Here is an 18,662-nt window from a genome sequence, read left to right on the forward strand (position 1 = left end):
GCTGAGTTTTTGGTCATATTGGAGCTTCCATGTCGAAGAACAATTGGCGTGAAATCTGATGAGGTTTGGTAAGACAAATGAATTTGATTTCAGTCGGAAAATTGCAAAATGTTATCACTTTGGTTTGGGTAAAGATTTTGAATAATCCTGCCGGAAAAACTGACTCTTAACCCATTTGAGCACTTTCAGTTTTAAATGCTTCAATAAATCAGTAAAGATACAAATGTATTTTTGATGATGCCTCTTATTGTAATGATAATTCAGCAGTTGTCCACCATCCATCTTATGAACAACTAATTTACACACATATTTTTAAAATTATTATAGTTAAACACTATTATATGTCATGTTGACTTTTGGCAGGGAATAAAGAAATGATGTGAAGAACATATTTAATAACAAGAAGGATTTTTGTTAGATAATCAAAGTCACAATAAAATCTCTATCAAGAGACATTTCCAGAGGACTCTCTGTTATCACGGTTTCTCACTGACTATGTTTCCATTCCAAACTGTAAGTCTGGCTGTCTATGAATCCAAAATATCTTATGAACTTCTTCTAATCTGACAGGAAACATTATCCCAGAAAGATGTCTATATTTAGTAAACAGGATGCAAACATAAAACAAACTTGCTAAATCCCTCCCCTTAACGAAAATCATCCAATAACAGCTTAGCCACCTTCATTACAGTCACAACGGGCCTATCAAGTTTTGAGTTTGAAGTTTTGTGCATGCTGATACTCCGTATCTAAAAAGTTGTTTAGTCTCGCTAAACCAAAGCACAAGATAGCTTAAGGGATGGATTGAACAGTGGATTTATCTGCTAAGTGAGCAGTGATCTATTCATAGCGGTTGGTCTCTATAACTCCAGCTAAAACTCATTACCAGTTAATCATGAAAGCCATTTGTAAAAGTGACATTTTTATATCTAACCTATGTGATGTATCCAACCTTGATTGCATCCTAAGAGGGCTAAGTTAAAGCAATAAGTCTAACATTAAATCAAAATACATTTATAATACTGTACTACAATACCAGGGCTCACAGGCTCTTGTCTTATTACCTGGGGAACATTTACAAGTAAGCTCAAGATGGAGTTTCCTACCAATAAACGGTTTCAGCTAATGAGCTAAAGAGCTAATGCTAGGTAACTATCCTGGGTTGATCAAGTCTGCTGGTAACTTCTGACATGTAAGCCAACACAGTTGACATTTGCAAGAAAGAGAAAGCTGCTTTATTGGCCCCTGTGTTAAATCAAACTGCAAGTAAAAAGCATGTGTGCCGTGCAAGATTTGAAACATAGAGACAGTAACTAAGGAGGGGGAACCTCAGAACATTTCCTCCATTGATCTCATGATATCTATGTGTGTGCGGGTGCTTACGAGAGGGGTTGTTTGTGGGCTATTACCTCTTCAACAGAGAATGCTATAAACTGGAAAACATCACATCCAGTTCTTTTGCATTCTCTCGTCAATAGATCTTGAGTGATTCAGCACTTTGTTGACTGTCCAGGAAGCTTGGTCAGTTTGCTCAGTAAATATTTACCTGTTACTCAATTAGAAATTCACTGGACAAATTCAGCCTGGCTGCATCTCACATGGACTTGAACCCTGGAGACCTTTTGTACCAGAGGGCATTCACTGTACAGTTAAACAGAAAAATAACTATTGTTTACCTACAATGCTATGCTGATGCAGAATGCTGATTCTGACGTTCACCTTGCCTCAACATGTGGAATATTTGCTCCATTAATGCCTTGTATTTTTTGAATTGTCTCCAAGAACCTCTTATGCAGTTCATTCAGTAAAAATAAAACACTATTATTAGCTCCGGATGCACGCACTGACCCATGTGAGGGACAGACCTCAGATTAGATATCAACAAGTTCTGTGCTCTCCCATACTATAACATTTGAGATAAGTTATGATCACAACAAGGAACATGCACAAAAAGGCCGGGGAAATGATGGGAAGTCAGCGCTAATAGATTGGACCATTGAGAGTGCAGCGAGGTACTTAAGGATAACATAACAGCACAAAAAGTTTACTAACATTTATCTGCGTGGGCCTTAAATAGCTCTTTTTCCTGTAACTGTTTGTCCTGTTTATGTTTCAGGAAATTGGAGAAACTGCAGGTACAAACATGTTTGTGTGTAATTTGCCCTATGTACATATACCTTCTTAAAGGAATCTTTATAATGTATTTCCCAGTTTGGGATAAATAAAGTGTAAATAAATGAAATGGCGCAGACACATCACTGTACTGGTATTGGCTTTCTATTATAGCCCATAAAACAGACCATTTTGATTGATTTGGTATGTTATTAATAAAAGCATTTTATAGGGCCTTTCAGGACCCAAGGAACCTTTACTCGTGTTACAGGGTCGCCAACTTTTGGTTCCTGGCTGGAGTGAGATTTTGATATCATGGGTTTAATTACACACTAAAGGACTGCTATCCTGTCCGTAGCGGGACATTAGCCTATATAATGATGGGCAAGTTACTTCCAAAATGTAATACTGTCCATATTACTTATTACTGTCCTTATAAAGTAGTAAGTTACATTACTTTATTACTGTCTCTGAAATGTAATGTGTTACACTACTTTTGAGTTGCTTTCACCAAAAATAACCGCAAAACTATGGCTTTAAATGCTAAAATGTAGTTTATTGCAGCTCATTAATGAAAGCTATCCTATGGCAGTATGCTGAAATTAAACGTATGCTCCGTTTAAGTGGGGTGAATAATAGTTGATACCGGTAACATTACGTCTCTGTGTGTTATTAATAACATGTTAGTGGAGCCTCTGCACGGCCCTGTAACCTGCTGTATATGATCGAGTCTCTTTGGCAATGTTAGCTCACCTTGTCATTGGTGCGTTAACGGGGATTTGGTTGACAAGCTTTCTAAAAGCCGGCGATTCCACAGAGGACAGAGGCTGCATATCTTCAACACTCTGCCACGAGTCTCGAAACTTCTCTGGGTTCAAGCAGCAGACCGAGAGAAAGTTACCTTCTGTTGCTTCGGCCTGCGCGCTCTCCTGTCTTTTTCTTTTCTCCGAGCCTGCAGCTCTGCATTGTGAATCTGTTTCTGCAGCCCTCTTCACCAATAGTAAACTGTCTTACTGAGTTACTATTCTACCTGCACAATTGTTCCTCTGGTGTCGGAATGTCTCGCGATGTTTGTGATTTCTTAAAAACAAAACACCACATCATTTCGGGTTAAAATGTGTTGTAACTGTGTTACTGAGAATTGTAACGGTTATTATATTACCCAAATTTCAGAAGTAATGCGTTATATTACTGCGTTACAGCAAAAAGTAATACATTACTGTAACTCCGTTACTTTTGTAACGCGTTACACCCAACACTGTGTGTATATATATATATATATATGCCCTTTATAAAATAGGCTATCGTACTCTAATCATGTTTTCAAACATATTTACCATATCACTTTGCACTGTGCAAACCCACCTTTCCTTCAGTAAAGTTTGCCAGCTTGAGCAGCTGTCAACTCAACACTGTAAATAACCAACCAAAAACGATCGCCAGTTCATCTTGTTTTTGGCATGAGAATAGTTTGGGCAGCGTGAGAGCGTGAGACTGAGAGTGAAAGCGTGTGCCACATGCCAGATGCATGAGAGTTGGCATCCCTGATTATTGTAGCAGACAAACCCAAACAACACAAGAACAGAAAAAAAAAGTAGGGGGATAACAGTGATAACTAAGTCCATAGGGCAAAGGATTATTTGTACACAGGTCAGAGGATGTTGTTTATTGGCGTCCTATTTTTAGATTCTTCCACGTTCGTGAATCGATTAATTATTGTGGATTTAGCCCTGAAGGACAAAGGCGAGTCAGTTAGACAGTGTAGATAAAGTTCAGAGGACTGTTGCCTGCACCAAATATAGCAGCCCAACATTTTGTGTTTTGTGTAGTCCTGATGGGATCATTCATAGTTTAATAGTCTAATCTGCTTTAGAACATTGATGTAGTTGTGCATTAGCCTACTGGTGTGTATCAGTGGGAAGATAGATGTAATAATAATAATAATAAATGGGATGTCTGTGTGCAAAGTGCACCACCATTACATTGAAAGATGAGCTAATGTCACCTGGCTGGAGGTTTTTACAACCTTTTGGGTTCATCCTGGGTCCATGGCAACATATCAACTCTATTTATGAGTATGTGTGTACTTGTGTGTGTGCCCACTGGAAGCACCACCTGTTAGCTAACCTGTTGTCAAGTTTGAATGCATGCTAACCCTTTTTTCATCCATATTATGCACCCCGGTGTATCCTTGACTCAGGGCAGGAATGTAAGCCATCACGGAACCACCATTAAACACATTTAAGAGTTTCCCCCCTAACGTCTGGATAGACTGCCGATATTTATCCGGATTTCAAACAAACATTAAGGACCCATAAACAAAATATTTGGTCTGCTTTAGCCGAAAGCAATGGGTCACATCCACACGTATCTTTTGCAATAGTGTCTGTGTGGACACAACAACAAGATGATGGAAAGTGTGGTTTCTGAAAAATGTTTAGGGTTTTGGATAGTAAGAAGAGAATTGTATTTATTGGTCTGATTGTAGGGAATAAGCAGTGGTTTAAGTTTATATGGTTGTTTACTGCATGCCTCTCATTGTGACAGAAAATAGGATATTTCCATCTCTGAGGTTCCAATGTGGCTACACAAACCATAAAACAGATCAGTGGATTTCTTTATACAACTTCCTTCTCATTTCATTACATTTCCATTTTCAATCTTTTACTATCTAGTCCTGGTGCCTTTAGAAGCAAAACATCCTTCGTTGACCTTTATAATCCAGCCGTAGCTCTTGCAGCTCCTGATTTCTTTATCAAATGATCATCTCTATATTTGGCTATGCCATTTAGGAGGTTTTACATAGACCATTAAAAACAGATTTGAAAGTGCAGACAAAAAGGATACAAATTATTTGTTGATAAATGTCAGTGCAGCTGAGTGCTCTGTGTTTGTTCAGAAATGAAAGAAAGATGTTTATCCGCATTGGTGACCAGGTCTTATCATTCATTTCTTAGGTAAACTTTTCCTGGTCCATAAGGACAGCTAAGTATGTGTGCCACTAAATGTATTGTTAAAACAATCTTAAAACTGATATGACATAAAACCAATGTTTGTTATTCTACTGTAAATTAAAACGTTTCCTTTTTAAAAATGGTTTTGGTTACTAGTCAAGGAATCACTTTAGGACTTAATTTTGAAAATTAAGATAGAAAATCACATCTGATTTAGCTGGCAAACAGGAATAACAGCTTTTCTTTTAAACTGTTGTCAGGATTAATCTCTCAGTAAAACAATCTTGATATTTTTCTGGAGACCTGCTCTCTGTCTGCCTCTGGCTCTCCTTGCACTGGTGAAAGGCCACTTAAGAAATCAAGTGAGAAGAAAAGCTGCAGAGCGGAAAGAAAGACAGGAGGTGCTTTTCATAGAACAAGTAAACACTGTCTTGCAACAGAAAGGAGAGGTGACAGCAGAGAGAGAGAGAGACAGCAGATTCACACTGTATGTTGCTCTGTGTCACTTTACAGTGCACGTATGCAGCATGCGCCACACAATCTGCCCTGCGCAACTTCTTGACTTGAAAATACGCTTCAATAAATTCTGGGGACTGAATTGAATCACTCACATCACGCACATAATCTAGATCCAGTCAAACATACTAAAATTAAGCAAAACATGTCCTTGCTACTTACTGTATATATTTGAATTTTATCTGGACATCTGATTTAAATTGATATAAGTTTATTAAAAGTAGTAAGACTGGCTGAAATGTTCAGAGTACTAAAGCCATCTTTTAACAATGCTCAGCATAGATAATTATCGTTTAGCCTTTACTCTCAAAAGTTGTAATATAATTGCTTTTTTTCATACGTTACACCATACATACTCATACACCACCTATAGGACCTGATTACAGAACTGATGCATCCACTTTGAAGATGAAATAAAGGTATGAGACACATATACTTGCATTCTGCACCTGGAGATGTCACTGTTTATAAATGAGGGGGGTTGGCAGATCATTTTATATAATGGATAGAAAAAAAGACTGAAAGGAGCATGACGCCAATAGGTAGTAAAATTCCCCTTCAATCTGCCAAGACCAATATGCTGCAGCCCTGCATTCCTCCTCTGCACAGCTCACACACACACACTTCCATTTAAGGACACCGGGTTGCTGACAGACTGCGAGAAAGGAGAGACAGATAAAACCGACGAGTGCTTCTGATTCTCTACATGACAGAGTGAGCACTTGATCACCTTTGTCATTTGTGTATCATTGAGTCTCTATGGGATATCTTTGCAGCTCTGATATCACTGCCGTAATATGTTAAATGATACCTATGTAATAGGTGGGCAGTTCAAACTACTATAAATAACTTAGTAGGAATACATCTGTGCAGAGATGATGACCTGTCTGCATTCCTGTGTAATAATTCTGGAGAAATCATTAAATACATGACATCATAGCCAATAGAGATTGGTCAATCATTGTGCATTACTCAACCTTGGCTGAAGTTAAGTGAGAAAAGATGTGATGCACACTTACAGTATGTGATTCAGCTGGGCTAACAGGATGTGATGCATGCTTCCCTCTGTTGGGCAAATACAACAACTACTACTTGCATGAGATCAGTGGCTTGCTGCAGAAACTACATAAAAAAATGAGAAAACTTGCTTTTTATTGAGTAAACATATATCATTTTGATTACAGAATTCTGTACTACAGTCTTTTATACGTGTTATTTTACTAAAGTGGGTTGTCGTACAAAGTTTAAACACAACATGGAGCATTCTTCATATAAAACAATGATCTCATGTATACATTTGTCTTACTTTCAGGTGGCATTTCACTCTGCTACATGTTTTAATGTACATTTCTTAGTACGTAAACATACACTTGTTTGTGCTTCTCATAAAGAAATAGACATGTACAAATGTGAATAATGTGTAATGTGCTTGAAAGCAGGACAAAATGATGTGCCTGAATTTATTCAAATAAATTGGCTTTGTTTATTTTTGTGTCTTGTTTTGTGGTGACAGGTTTTGTAGACATGTAGATACTGTATGTGCAGAAGAGTGCATAAAGGTAAAGGTCATTTTGCCAGAGTCTTAGATCCAGAAAAAAATGCTTTATATTAGTTCAAATCAGTGTGCTGTCATTTGCAGTTAATATTTTAAGATCAAGTTGTTGATTTTTTTTAATGGATATTGCAATCTTGTGACTACAGGATTATTGTGTACTTGCTCTTTTCTACCACTAGATGGCACTCTTTTTACAAATACCAGTGAACTGAGACCGAGTCGAGCTGTTGGATCACTTTAACTGCTGGTACAAGTGGGGGGATACATAGGCGTATAGCTGTATCAGTCATTTAACACAGTATGTCTGTTAAGAAAGAAAACTGAACCACTATTACGTACCAACTCCCATTATTATCTTTGTTGTAATGTCTGTTCTAATATCTGCAGTTATTTAACTTTATCCATGCATGCCTCAGTATATTTTTCAGTGTGATGAGCTTACCTTCCTCCCAGAGAACAGCATACACAGCTGATGCATGGAGCCTCCATTTTTGGTCAGCTCCTTCTTCAGGGTTTTGGGTGAGGGGAGTGTCCAGCCGCCCTTGTGGTGCACCCCCCCGGCCTCCAGGCAGTTGATGGCATTGTCGGAGGTGAAACAAGGCGTGCGGGGGTCCTGCAGGAGGCTGCCCTCGCTGTGGGTGCGTCTGCGGAGGGAGTTCTGCACGCTGAGCCGCCCTCCCCCATGCTTCTCACAGGTGGCCCCCTCCACCATGCTGCGGCGCTTGCTGTCGCTACGCTGCAGGTAGGCATCGTCACTGTCGTCTTCATCGTCCTCTTCTTCGGACTCCTCGTCGTCGTCGTCTTCTTCATCGTACTCTTCTTCGTCAGTGTTGGGTGAGGAGAGGGCGTCGGCGCTGAAGGAGCGGTCAAGGCGCAGCTCAGGGATGACAAACGAGGAGGATGAGGAGAAAGGGGGGGCGTTGGTTTCTAGTGGCTCAGAGGCATTTTCTTCATCTGTGTTTGACACCACCAGGTTTAGGTTGACCTCCTCTTCATTCCTCTCTCCCTCATCCTCCCCCTCCCCTTCTTCTTCCTCCACTTTCTCTCCGCCCTCGCTGCCAACACTCTTCTTGCTGGCCCAATCATCCTCCTCTTCCTCCTTACTGCTCTCCAACGTACTCACCTCCCTCCAGATCTCCATCTCGTTGCCCTCCATACTCCTCCAGTCCTCCCCCTCTGTGGACGGAGGTGGTGTGGGAGGCACCTTGTGTCTCTCCCCAGACCCCATGAGGCCCCCAAGAGGCATGTAGACCTCATCCAGAGGGGTGAGAGGCTCTGAGGTGTGAGGACTGCCCAGATGTGGGGTCTCTGAGGGACTGGAGGGGTACAGGCTGCTTTCCTCACCCTCTGAGCTGCGGGGGGGCCTGTGTATGCACACACCACCGAGATCTCCTCCGACTCCGCCCAGCTCACAGGAAGAGGCATCGACCTTAGGCTCCAACATCTAAAAAGAAAACAAGACAGAGGGGGAGAAATGTTAGTCAAAGCTGTGTTAACTCAAAGCATAATTGAGATTTAGCCTGAGTAAAATCCACTAATCCCAAATAATAGCAGACATTGAATTTAGTTTTCGTAAAGCCAGGATCAAACAACATGCTGTTGAGAAGGTCACATTGTCTGATTAGACAGGAGGAGCAGGAATATCTACAACCATGGCATCACGTGGCAGGTTTGTATGTTGCCAAACCAGGCAAAAGCAGTATAAAGACTATCAAATGCTATTCTTTCCATCTGGAAACGTAGATTTTAATTCAAAAAATGTGTCCTCAATGCTGTTTTTGAATATAAAACTGACAAAATGCTGTCAGAGACACCACCGTATCATCAGTGCCAGTGAGTTGGATACTGTGGTGTGGGCTTACTGCTGTGTTCCTGCTACTGTGCCACACTGGAGCTTGCTGCACTGATTCACTCAGACTGACTGGTTCTGTGCCCTTGGGGACATTGGGTACAAAAACAAGCCAAACATCTCGCAGAAATGGATGAGATTACTGCTACAAAGTATTAGCCAGCCATCTGTTCACTCATCCATCTTCTCTCTTAAATGTTTCCACTGTGATTTTGCTTATTACCAAATGACCACACACTCACAAGACCTCCACACCCTTGCTCACTTTCTAGGGTCAACCACAATATTGTGCTACACACTGTGTGTGTTCACCCTCTGCCTTTAGCAATCTCTTTTATTTCCTTCCCAAAATTGGCTGATATTAAATGCTGGTTTAACCTATTGCAGCCCACACAGCCCTCTGGGAGGATCATCACATTTTCGAACCCACACAATTGTAGATCACAAAGTTGCTGAATATTTAAAGCTGAATAAAGGAAATGTTTTTAAAGTTATGCACACAACTTTGTTCTGTAGTTTCTCCAAACTAAATCATAACTCACAACAAGTATGTACAGAGTGAATACTGACTTTATCAGTTTGGAAACAATTTCCTTTTTTTCTACCTATGAACAAAAGTCAAATTTAATAAGATCCCAACTGTGCATTGATATTTACATAGATGTCATAGTATACAGATAGTAGACATGGCTCAAAGAACATGAAGAAACCAGAAGTCACAAACTAATACTTTCAAACATCAGGCATGACATATGTGAACATAAATATAGTCCAAGACCATGAAGGTTAACAGGGTGTAACTGAGTGGATCTGTGAAATAACAAACCTTCAGCTCAGGCTATAAAATCAATTCCACCTTCTATAAATCTGAAGCAAGACTTGTGAAGGGCCTCATTGTGCTGGTCCATTTAACCCATGATGACAAGCTGCAGTCACAAGACGCTCTGCTCTAATTGGAGATAATGCTGCCTCCTCAGAGACAGCTCCCATGACAAGCTGTTTGTCTACTTTTGCAGCTCAAATTAGTCTCCCCAGAGAGACGGTTGCCCTGGTTGTACTCTTCTCTTTAAACTTTTAATCTGTACTCATGAACTCTGAAAATAGATTTTGGCAATTAAAGTAAGGAGGATCAACTCAAAGAACCAATCATACTAAAGTTATCCATAGTATCCGAAATTGTAGCATATACTACTGTACATCATTTATAAAAGAATGAATGCTAAGTATAGAAATGAGTGTACTATATGTTGGTTTGGAATGTTGAGTGAAGGGCCTGAACTACAAGCATAAGTAAAGTATTTCTTTATTTGTATATTCAATGCTGTGAATTATGATCTCTTTCTTAATATATTTAAATCATTTTAGCATAATATGACTAATTGGTCTTGGTAAAAGAGTCAGAAGTCGCTTCTGCAAAAATATGCCGTCATATATTTGTAATATTGTCTGTGGAAAACCTCAAGGCTCCAACTCACTGAAACTGAATCACTGTATACGTTGAATATTATATACAAACCAATGTGCTAGCTCTGATTGCAGCCTGAATTAATGACAGACTAACTTAAACTGAATAACACATAACATCCGATCATGTCCACAATAGTTATGGCCTCATTATGTACAACACATTAGGAAGGGTCTGGCATGCTATGTCAAAGGCTGAGAAGCTAAGCTATCTTGTGGCTATCTTTATTCAATCTCCATTTGAATCCAAACCTATGGTTAAAAAAAGTGTGTATTAAAAAATTCTGGAAATTAGAAGACCCCAAAGAGCAGTACTGAAAAAACAACCGCTGCTCTTTTATTTAATCAGACCTTTTGCTTGCTTGTTGGTTTGGATGGTGTCGGTTTCATTTAGCATTTTTCCAATGTTGCCACTGTGATGCACTTCGAGACTAGAGTTGTGACTCAGGGATATAAATATAAACTTCACCTGTTTATGGATATATAAAACTGCCCTAAGGTGGTCCAGGCCTTTCATGTTCCCTTCTAACATTAAGGGTACACAAGGGCTTCTTACGTTGTATGCGGCATATTTGGGGTATTTTGAGATAAAATGCAACTTCATAAAATTACCTATGGAGAAAGTGGAAGTAAAGCTTTGGCAAGTTATCACTTGTTCTTTCTTGTTCTCAGATTTAGTCTTGCCTTTTCTTGACTTCTCTGGCCCCAATTTCCTTCCCTGTCTCACATACATAAATCTCTGACTGTTGGAGATATGGCTTGAGACACAATGGAGCCACCTGTCCTGTCAGATACACTTGTTCCTTCTTACACTTTCTGCAGTTGACATAAGTACCAAAACACACCCACGCACAACATCAAGCCACTTCAAATAAAGCTGCTGTGTCTGACCAGAACTATAAAAAGAACAGTCAAATGAACCAACATGTGCCTCTTGAAGACATGTTCTTATCATAATGTTGCTTCGACAGATGTATGAATAGAAACAAGCTAATTGGTCATGTGCTTGTTTAAGTGCATGTGCAACACACATGTACACACAGGCATATTCAAATACAGCTCAAAGTCATCAATGATTCAACACGATGTATTGCATTGCTTCAATTAAGCAAGGAAACAAAACCAGCACTAAAAGGCAGGGAGAGTGGGAAGCAGAGTAATAGGGTGAATAGATGGAGGAGACAAAGTGAATAAGACAGGCAGGAGGGAGGAGAGGACTCAGTGAATGGCAATGGCACAGAAACGAGAGGAGAACTTGGAAAACGTCCATCTTGTCTGTTTTATGTCGATACAAAATGAACACCATTACGAGTCTCACAATGACCTAATGATCACCTCTACAAGGCAACATTTCAAACAGACACAACGCATTAGTTTACCCAGAATAATAAATAAGTTGTGTGTCCAAAAATAAGAGGTGTTTTTGTCAGTCTTAGTGGTCAAGGGTTAAACAGCAAAAGACTGGATCCAGTTCACTGAGAAGATGTGATTTAATGCCGGCTAAGGTGATTGTTAGGGAGTGTTTGATAAGAGAAAACTATTGTTCATCGTGTTAGAGATTATAGCAGTTAATCGTTTGCAAGACCGTGAGGCAGCCATTGTGGCAACTGACAATTCTCCACAATAAGAAGGATTTTACTTTAGGTCTTTATGTGCATTCTGCTGGAAACATGGGACCTGCTGTATGCCAAACACCATTTCCTCTTCTCTTTTTTACAGTTTTTTCTCAAACGAAGGCACAAATGCACAATTTAGCACAGACATTAATGCTCTCAAGAGGAATAATCCTAATCATTTTGATGACTGTCTCACTTTTACACCCTGTACCGCATCCAACAGATTAACATGTGTGATTCGAGGTTTAACAAGTACAAGAGAATAGACCTAAAGTCTCTTAAGCTGTAAAATAATAAAACAATACCTATAAATGATCAATACTTTTTTGTATTTCTGCTTGCAGCCTTGGGAGTCTTAAAATATGAAGAATATTTAAGTTAGAAGTGCCCTTATTAACGTCATTCTATGACTTATTATCTGCACAACTGCTTTAATATAGTTGAGTTTGATCCTGCATCCAGGAGTTTTTAAATGTAATAAAGGTAAACCTTCCAATGACACTTTAATAATAATAATAATTAAACATATCTCCCTGAAGTAATGAAGACTGACAAAAGTGACCGATTTTAAGAGATTAGACCCAAAAATAAAGGGTCTAAATCTCTTAAGGTCAAAATGTTCTCATAAAGAGAGAGCTACAGGAAAGCACACGCACTCTTGGACAGTCACACAGCGACAATTATGTGAACTCTGTCCCATGGTTACCATGGCAACGAGTGACCTAACCTAGGGGAGCAGCTGTGTTGTCCTGCGGTTCCCCAAAAGCTAAAGATGTACCTATGAACTCTGTCATCGTAGCTTACCTCAAACCCCTACCGCTTCTCAATTTCATGGTGCCATCGTTCATCTTTATCTCTTTCCTTTCTCTATTTAATTTCCTGTGTCCTGGCTGTTTTTAGGTAAGCCATTACATTAAAGATTGATCATTGATTGATTGATTGATTGATTAAAGTCCTCCCTTGATTCATTCTTTTATTAATGGTTTAATGTCTGCACTATAACACTTGCCAATTCAACTCCAAACTCAATTAATCCAGCTGAACTCGGTTAGCAGTGCTGTTAGAAATACAAAAGAAAGGACATAGTTTCTCTTCCTCTTGGCCACTCCTCTCTGTACAGTGGGCGATCTGCATGACAGCAAGTTGAATGGCAGGATATCTAAGGGATTTAACTCCCCCAATCAGTCTGCATTACTCGTGTTTACCCTGTTCTTTTGTTTTCTTTCCTCACTGACTTAGATCATTGATTTCTTCAAAGGACAGTAAGGCCAGGGAAGTCTAGAAGATTTCCTGCCTACACACCCAAGAGAAAAAACATAAAACGGAACCCGTGAGAACAAGAAACAGGAACAAAGTTAATCAAAACAGGTGCTTTAACACCTCTTTTATTTACACACCGTATTGACTGTTCAAATATATAATAACCTCACACAAGCTCACATTACGAGAAAAAGGATATGAAAGGAACAAATCAAAAAGAGGAAGAAGGAAAAACAGGGTGAAAAGAAAACAATTATTACAAGGACCTTACAAGGTGTGTCTTCATGCGGCTCAGGGCAACAAGAAAGGCATTCTAAGAAAAATCATCAATTAGTGTTACTTGGAAGCTTGTTTTCTAAGAAAACCTCCTTGAGGCTAGATGCTGCTGAGCGGTGACAGCAAACTTGTTTTTACAGTAATTGTGAACCAGATCATTTCTCACAAACTCCTTTTTCAAACACACATAGCCTAAATTGTTATCTTTGCCTTGAGTAAAATAATTTACTCCAACCCATGTCTCAGGCACACATGACTTGCATGTGCTGTCTAATTTGGAAGGGGTGTATCATGTTCATGAGTCTGTCATGCACAACTGATATATGTTAATCACCCTAATTGTTGCTTCTGTGAAAAAGACGACTGACGAGAAGGCAGCCCGCAGGTTTGAGTGTGTTTCCATGTGTGCATTTCCACGACAACTAAATATATATTAGGGATGTTTTGACATATACCTTCCAGAACAATCTGTGGTCTGAACATTAAGGAGCCATTATTGCTTTGTGTAATGGCAATAACTCGTTAAGGGGCCAGACCATATAGATGATCAATCTTTGAATGACCTCATTACATGCACCGCAGTGCACAGGCCTCTTTTGCCCTCGATTTCACTGAGACGAGCCATGAAGCGGTAATAGTCGTTTATCTGTCAGAGCCCTCTATTGTGATCAGGCCAAGAGGGAATGAGAAAACAGAGCAAAAAAAAAAAGGAAGCGCGGAAAAAGTGAAAAAGGGTCTGTAGATCAAAGGAAAACACACTGGGAACAGAAAAGTACCTTTTTTTTTAACAAAAGCTTAAACAATATAGATTCAAAAGACTACGACCTTAATACTTAAAGTTAAATTATAGCAACATTATAATCATACAATGAAGCTGATCCATTCATATCTACAGAAAAGTACTGCTATAAATGTAGAAGTGCTGCAGGGAAGCAGGAATAATTTGTAAATCCGCAACTCTAGTTGAAACAGAATAGCTTCTACTTGGCAGTGAGTAAAGCTCAAAGACTGCAATTTATCAGCATAAAGTTTATTTTCATTTACATTTCAGCTCAAACTGGGAGAGGATGATGTCACCTTCCTGTGCAGTATGTTTGTGTTTACGATTTAAGCATTTCTAACAAACGTATTCAGAGGATAACACCGTGCACTGCCACTCTTATTAAAACCTTTGGGAGAATCAAGAATCAAGACCAGAAACAGTCCATCGCAGCGGGCGAGGGGGAGATACGTTTGGGGTTTTGTTTTTGGGAGGGTGAGCGTCACATCCAGAGATGCAAAGGCATTATTGATAGGAGCTGAGGCTCCAGAGAGAAAATGCCATTGACGTAACATGCCCCGTGACGGCAGGCAGCTGAAGACAATGTGACCACTGAATAAGACTGGAGAAGGCCTTTGTAGAAAGAATGGAGAGACATGTGTGAGCGATTGCGCGTAAGTGTGTGTGTGTGTGTGTGTGTGTGTGTGTGTGTGTGTGTGTGTGTGTGTGTGTGTGTGTGTGTGTGTGTGTGTGTGAGAAAAAGGGGGTTATGTGTGAGACATTGTTTTTGAAAGGTTATCACCAAGAACAAACATCTAATTTTTTCAAGCTGGCAGTAGATGGTGGATGTGAAACCCCATAAATTGCAATCAGTGTTTTCTATGTTTGTGTGTGTGTGTGTGTGTGTGTGTGTGTGTGTGTGTGTGTGTGTGTGTGTGTGTGTGTGTGTGTGTGTGTGTGTGTGTGTGTGTGTGTATGCATTCATTCATCAACTACCTGTGTTGCATTTTTAAAGTCACATTCAAATAATAACTTGATATCTCAGTGACTTATAATGATACATTAATAATATATTTGAAATGTGTATATATTTATTATATTGTAAATCATTTTGCCTATTTTATTCACTGTCTTTTATTATCACATTTGAGTATTGGCAACCCATGTAAAATGTGATGCCAATAAGGGCCATTGAATTGGATTGAAGTGATTCTGAATAATTGAAGGGAGGACATATGAGAGTAAAGTAGGAACATCTTCACCCTTATGCCTCATCCCTCACATTAAAACAAATCTAAAACACCATATATCTCTACATTACATTAACTCACACACAAGCTCCCAGCAGCTCAAGGAGAAAAGCTATACACCCCTGCATCATATTCTCTCTCTCTCTCTCTCTCTCTCTCTCTCTCTCTCTCTCTCTCTCTCTCTCCTTTAAAGAGAAACCCCACAATTCCTCTAATGAGGAAGAGAAAAGCAACTTTCCCCAGTGTGCTTCCCACTGTCCCTATGTTTGCTCAGCTTGGCTCTGTCTCTGACATGGTTAAGAGTCATTTTTAATGGCTAGTATCTCCCTATCGCTCCTCTCTCAGCCTCCCTTTCTTTCACCCAACGACTGCCCAGCCATGTGAAGGGCTAAATCACTAAGTCACTGGCAGAGAAACAATGAAGAAACAACTGAAATAAATGCATCATAAAGGAAGATGTAAATAACCTCATGTTGGGAAAATACTATCCATAACTCTTGTTTAATAAGTGGGTGTCGATATTACAACGCAATTGTATTACAGAGAGCTATTAGGGAGGAAGGAAGGATGAGTGAATGGATGGAGTAATCGAGAGAGAGTAATATAGAAGACAGAAAGTAAGAAAATACAAAGCAAACAAACAGCAGAAGAAGGTAGAAAGCATTAAGATAAATAAATCATAGCAGCGCATGACACTGACACCCAACTCCTCATATGAGAGTGTCATAAAGATGCCTCGTGATAACTAAGCCTTTATTGCTTTCCCCTATCTTTCCTCCCATCTCTCCGTCTTGCATCTCCATATGACTAAACCACTCCCTGTCCCCCCAGCAGCAACAATATCAGCAACTCAAGCTAACCACATAAATACACCGGAGCACTATAAAAATCAATTTGCATGGAACCTCTTCTTTTTAGATTAGCCACAAAATAACATGTGTTTTAAAAATGAGAAATAAAAGAGATGCTCCATTAAAACCTACCTGTCAAGAGGAAGCAGTTCCAGGTTACAATCCACTTAAGGCAGACACAGGCACTCCACACATCCCCATTAAAGTGGCCTACTTCCTCTAACAAACTGTGGTGTTGTGTTTGTGGCTGGATTGCTGAGCTGGTGTGTGTGATTCTGTCAGTGTGGGCTAGGCCAACTGAACTGTGCTTAGAGAAAGAGAGAGGGAGGGAGAGAGGGAGAGAGAGAGAGAGAAAAAGAGAGAGAGAGAGAGAGAGAGAGGAGAAAATGCCCAAGAGGCTAAGGTAAACTCCCAAGCTGCACAAACAAGTGAGAAGGAAAGAGGGAAGGAGCGAGAGGGAGGAGATAGCAGTAATAGGAAGAGACGAATGAGCAGCGAGGGCTCCGGGAGAAGCATATGCATGGATGTGCGAGGGGCGTATGTCCACCCAACATACTAACTGGCCTCCATTATTGCAGATTTGTGTGCGTGTCTGTAAATATTGTCTGACATCTGGGTCCATTTGTGCCTGCACTACCGCCGCATGTTTCTTTGTGAAGACATTAAGGCCCTAGAGCCAGGTCCCACAGGATGCACAAAGCACACAATGGTCACATATTCATTGTAAACAGACGCAAACACGCGTAGTTCAAGTTTAAACACAATGTTCCAATGCAGCTATTAGGTCATAGGGTAAACATTCAGTATATGTAATAGGAACCATGGTTTATTGTACAAATTTTAAAGGAAACACTAACATTTTAAAGCATAATTTCTATATAATGGGTGTCAAAACGTAGCACTAACACTTAGAGGTCATATGTGTGTTAAATGTATGCTGCCAAGTGTTTGTTACCAACTGCCAATGTGGAGAATTTCCCTACACTTCCTGGTTTTGTTGCCACAATAAAATGTCGCTTTTAAAAATGGAACTTTTACGTTTTTTGAAATAGAAGCATATAATAGAATGTACATTTATTTCAGTGGTTATTTTTTGTATAGTTTTGGTCACAGTATATTTTCATTGTATGACTATTTATAGATATCTTGGCACTCTGAAATAGATTGAGTCATAGCCTACCCAATACCCTTGACTTGGATGACAACAATGCACCGTTTGTTTTCAAACAATGCCGCAAAGAGGCAGAGACCGGGAAGAGCATCATGAACCCTGCACGAGGGCAGGAAAATGTAAGTCGAATTTCATTTCAGACTAATAGCCGCTCCCTGACTCGAGCAGCTTTACCTGTTGTTCCATACAGACATTTGCATTTTCAGATGTTGCTATGAGGAAAACAACCGAGAAGACAAGCAAACCTCTTGCCTTTAAACAGGTAGCTGTACAATAACTTTGGCTTTGTTTAGAAATTAGGTATATTTTAGTCTAGAGAATCGAACAAGCTGCATATCCAAGGAAAAGAAATCCCCCAAAGTTTTTTTTTTTTTTTTTACTTTTGAACCAGGATTAAAACGTTAAAATCAAGATGCAATAGAAACGTATTCAAGCAACTAAATCATGACATAATTTGCTACTTATCCTGGCATGATCCTAATTGTTGTGTAACGCTATTTGCGTGAAAATGTTGTAAAATATTGTGGTTTGCTTAAATGGAAATTTGAATTGTGTCTCGTTAGACAAACAAACATACCTGCTGTATATGGAAGGCAAATTGAACCCCAACGATCTCTCTCAGTCGATTCTGTAACCTTTCTCACACTCTTATCTCAAGAGCCTCTCAAAGCAACTCAGGAGACACGTCTTTTATCTCAGTGTGACTCAAAACATTTGACAATGAAAGGCAGGAGACACACACACCTGCTGTCTCTTTTCACGGCTGCTCGAGTCAATGACTATCTGTCACTGACAATCCCCTTCAAGAAGTAAATGTCCCAAACAAAACAAGATAGTGTCGTTAACAGCAGGTAACAGCTCGATACTAATTACTGTGATGGGAAGAAGAACAGAAACTCCAAAGGGTTTACACTGTCAACATAAACAGTTGTAGAGCTCCGCCAATAATACGTTGTTATACATAAATAAACATTATAAAATAAGGCAACCAGAGATAGTCAAGTGGTTTAGTTCTTTGTTCACTCCCT

General features: G+C 39.6%; 1 protein-coding gene across 3 annotated transcripts in view; it reads right to left on the reverse strand.

Annotated features, from left to right (window-relative positions):
• rgs3a (regulator of G protein signaling 3a) overlaps positions 1-18,662 on the reverse strand; it is a 126,636-nt gene that overhangs the window by 23,495 nt on the left and 84,479 nt on the right. For all 3 annotated transcript variants that reach the window (XM_063890376.1, XM_063890378.1, XM_063890377.1), the window contains one exon: positions 7,580-8,581. In XM_063890376.1, coding sequence (XP_063746446.1) covers positions 7,580-8,581 — 1,002 coding nt within the window. The remainder of the gene's footprint in view (positions 1-7,579; positions 8,582-18,662) is intronic.

This window comes from Eleginops maclovinus, chromosome 8 (assembly GCF_036324505.1).
Source record: "Eleginops maclovinus isolate JMC-PN-2008 ecotype Puerto Natales chromosome 8, JC_Emac_rtc_rv5, whole genome shotgun sequence".
Classification (NCBI taxonomy): domain Eukaryota; kingdom Metazoa; phylum Chordata; class Actinopteri; order Perciformes; family Eleginopidae; genus Eleginops; species Eleginops maclovinus.